The sequence below is a fragment of the Acanthamoeba castellanii genome (assembly GCF_000313135.1).
Source record: "Acanthamoeba castellanii str. Neff unplaced genomic scaffold scf7180000084667, whole genome shotgun sequence".
Lineage (NCBI taxonomy): Eukaryota > Discosea > Longamoebia > Acanthamoebidae > Acanthamoeba > Acanthamoeba castellanii.
The window spans coordinates 13,057-16,930 of NW_004457322.1; the positions used below are offsets into that span (position 1 = coordinate 13,057).

Here is a 3,874-nt window from a genome sequence, read left to right on the forward strand (position 1 = left end):
GACCACGATGAGTGCCCCCTGCAATCAAAGAAGACAATGACGAAGACGAAGAAGACAGTGAAGACGAAGAAGACGACGAAGACGAAGAAGGTCAATCGGAGCCGGAGGGCCAGCAGCAGGTCGACTACCTGCGCCGGGCCTCAAGAGAGCGAAGGAGAGATGCGACCGCCTTTCCTCACCGGTTCCTCGGGCGTGCGCCGACGAAGAAGATGAGGCCTTCTCCAACGATCACAACCACCTCGCGCTCACTCGTCTCTCGCCGCCGCCGAAGAGACGACGCAGACGAGGCGCACACCACACCAACGCCCCGTGATGACCTCCGCCGTGCCGCACGCACCACTTTGTGTACAAAGTGAAGGAGTGTTGTTTGCTCAACATATCAGCTGAGAAGGCACGAAGAAGATTCGGGCTTGAGTGCCAGCGAGTGGGAGTTGAACTTGACAGCGACGTTGATGACCTCGTGCAGCAGCTCCGTCACGTTTTCCAGTGTGCGGGCTGAGCATGGGATGAAGCACGCTGCGCCAATCTCCTGCGCAACCGCCAGTGCCTGGGTCGCAACACAAAAAAAGGACGAAAGCGAAAGCGAAGATCTGAAGAGCAAAAAACGAAGTAAAGATGGGCGGGTCACTTCTTCTTCTGTCACTGGACGGGTGCCCTCTGCGGCAAGCTGGGCAAGCGCGCTCTGGCGTTTTCCACGTGGCGCCCGACAGCAGGTGCATCTTGGTGCCCACCATAGATCATCTATCCTCAGCCCGATAGTACTCCAGCGCCCACTGACCCCACATGTTTGCAGTGGTGCGTGTGCGTGTCGAGTACGATGTCGCGGATGCCCGAGCGTGGCGGGATGGCAGAAGTCCAAGCACATCAGGAGGGCCTGTGAACCGACGTAGCTCAGCGGACGCAACCGATCGGGTGTGATTATCTTCGAAGAAGCACACACAACACCCACACACGCACACACGGTGAGGTGATGAGATACCTGATTTTCTTCTTTGACGAAGCGTCGCAGTTGATGAAGTACGATTCTCGACAGGGTAGTCCCACGATTGAGGCTCTTGGCCGCAGCCCAATGGCTCGGTAAAAAAGTAACGCCCAAAAATAAAAGGAAATAGCGAAAGAAACACTTAAACGGTGATTGGTGGGCAGGCGATTGTCGGGAGGAAGCCAGGACAGAGCGGACAGCTGAAGCCGGAGGAGAAGAGGAGAAAGAAATCAGGATAGAAAGCCGGAGACACACACGCCATGAAGCAGGCTGTGCTTGCCCTCCTCTTCCTCTCTGCCCTCTCCACCCTGGCCATCCGCGACCGTATGCGCCCTTCTCTCCAGCCCATTCCACGCTCAACCTTCATCACCATTCAGGAGCGGCAGTCCTGAGCTCAGCTGAACTGTAAACTGTGAACTAACTTCTCAACACGACGTCGTGCTCCTGTCATCTACTCCTTGCTCTGATCCTCATTTATATAAATAAATGAAGTGTTGGCCCCACTCCACGTCGCCGAGGATGCCTCGCACCGTATCGAGGGCGAGTACCTCGTCCTCTTCAACGACGCCCTCACCCGCCCCCTCTGTACCCCCCCCCCAATCGCTTCGCTCTCCACCATTTCCCTGGTGATTGTGAGGCCCGTGTTCTCTTGGGCGTGACGTGACGTGCCCATCACATCCATGTAGTTGAGACGCAGGTGGCCGCGCTGCAGGCGGCTCTCGAGGCTGCTGCCGACGGCAGCGCACCTTTACCCTCGGTGACAAGTTCCGCGTGCTTCACGTCAATCTCTCTCCCAAGTACGTTGACGCGGACTAGGTTGTCACGCGTGCGCGTGGCCTGGCGCAGAGATCGGCCTCTGTCATGTGCCATAGGTCTCATGTTGTCGTCGCCACATTCCCACGTGTATCACAGGTCGTTGACCGCGGTCAGGGCGCCCCTCTGTTGTCCTCGTCGAGGAGAACCAGGCTGTACACATTGATCAGGCCTGCGCCTCTCAGAAGGACGCCATCTGGGTATGTTCATTCACTCCTTCGTAACGGTGATCGCCTGGCAAAAGCGCGGCCGTCCCTCTGTCGCCAACATGTCTGTCGGTGGTTCCAAGTCCGGATGATATCCTGCTGGCCCACCTGCGTGAGTGCGTGGGCTGTGCCCAAAACGCTCTCGAAGCGCACTGTGAGCGCAAGTATGCTGAACGTAAACGAACCTCTTGCAGACAAGACACGCCCGTGAGGTCAGTGCCGGTCTTGTAGGAAATGATGAGCATCATCACTTCGTCCGGCAGATGATGGCCGCTCCCGCCGGCGCTAAGGTATTCGCCGCTGCGCTTGGCCGTGTTCAACGACTCTGATTGGCACGACGCGCATACATCAGCCTAAACGCACATTAGTTCCTGATCGCAGGCAAACGCGGATGAGTTACCGGTACGGCATTGGAATGTGTCGGCTGTGCTTGACTGCCCGTCGCAGACCACCAAGCGTGACCAGTTTGTGCGATCCCGCCCAGGCGCCAGCGTGGAAATGGAGACCATCGCCCACAGTCCCTCGTGAATCCCATTCAAGTTCTCTATCAGTGAGACAAGTGTTTGGTGACGTCGAGTCGGATACAACAGGCAAGCACAAGTCAATCACGGCCGAGAGCACCGCAGTGTGTTGAAACCGGGCCGGTGGTTGGCCCTTCTTGCTCACACATGACACCTCGCTCCAGGTCTTCGCCGGTTTGGCCTTTGATGTCAGTTCTGCTGTGCTGTGCGTGCTGTCGTGTATCATGTGGTGCGTTGGCGGTGCAGGTTGTACCCAGGCGGAAGCGCCAGATTGCTTGACAATGGAGTCGCTGCTGTCTGTAACCGCCAAATAACCACACCGTTCGTCGCCTCTAACCACCGCGTACATCGAAGGTGCTCCGCTTATGGGAATCAGCTCCTGCCACTCGTTCTTGCCTGCACAGCACACATGCCGCACCGCACACGCACACACACACGCACGAAACTGAAACTCTTCTGACTCGCTTGCACTCACACAACACGTTTGTACCAATATCGATCGCCCACGTCGTTGAAGTAGCCGTTGCGCTTGCCTCCGAACACCACCATCGTCGACGGCACTCTGTGAGTGCCACGTGGATTCCATGCGACGGCCGAGTGGAAGCGGCCTCGCAGGGACCCAGAGGAGGTGCCCTCTGCAATTCACGACCAAAAAAGAGCTCTTTTTAGCTATTTTTTGGCCCTACTCCCACATGTTGCAAAAAGCAATTTTAATAGGCCAAAAAGGCTGCAAACAACGAAAAATGCAACTACGAAGAAAGAACAGAGAAAATTAGTCCTTTTGAGGTGTTTTGAGCGTGCCACGTCGCGCAGGTTGCCGGGCAGGGAGTTTGTGTCGACTGCGAACATTCTGGGTAGTGCGGCGAAGAAGAACGAAAGGAACGAGCTCGCAACTGCAACAGCGCAACTGTGAGTAGTCGACTGGCCGCTGCAGGCGAGTCCGGCGCGTGGTGACCTGCAGCGTGCAGCATAGCAAGAAGAGGCGGATCAGCCGCAGAGGCCACAGCACAACACCAACCACAAGTGCAGAGAGCACCTGGAGCACCCCAAATCCAAATCGTTGAATCTCTCCACCTCCGCGGCAGAGATTGCTCGATTTAGGGACGAAATGGCGACCAACCCGTTCACCTCATCCCCCCTCTCTTCCTCGGCGGGCTACGAACGAGATGAGCTCGAGGAGTTTCGTTCCTCTACAACTGCAGCCGACGATCACGAGTACCAACGGGTCACCAGCCACCACTCCGTCATCTCGCTCCAGCACCACAACCAAGCCATCACCTCCTCGCCCACCACCATCAGCAGCCCCGCCTTCCCCACACAAATTCCCAATCTCCAGATTGACAGAGATGATG

At 56.9% G+C, this 3,874-nt stretch overlaps 2 protein-coding genes across 2 annotated transcripts; one reads left to right on the forward strand and one right to left on the reverse strand.

Moving 5' to 3' along the window:
• Positions 1–1,242: 1,242 nt before the first annotated feature.
• Positions 1,243–1,798, forward strand: ACA1_347790 (uncharacterized protein; the record flags this gene model as incomplete). Its single annotated transcript, XM_004335244.1, has 3 exons — positions 1,243–1,306; positions 1,475–1,567; positions 1,695–1,798. The coding sequence occupies 3 exons, from the start codon at positions 1,243–1,245 to the stop codon at positions 1,796–1,798; spliced, it is 261 nt and encodes an 86-aa protein (XP_004335292.1).
• A 913-nt stretch (positions 1,799–2,711) lies between these two features.
• Positions 2,712–3,071, reverse strand: ACA1_347800 (uncharacterized protein; the record flags this gene model as incomplete). Its single annotated transcript, XM_004335245.1, has 3 exons — positions 2,712–2,720; positions 2,776–2,918; positions 3,005–3,071. The coding sequence occupies 3 exons, from the start codon at positions 3,069–3,071 to the stop codon at positions 2,712–2,714; spliced, it is 219 nt and encodes a 72-aa protein (XP_004335293.1).
• Positions 3,072–3,874: the final 803 nt, after the last annotated feature.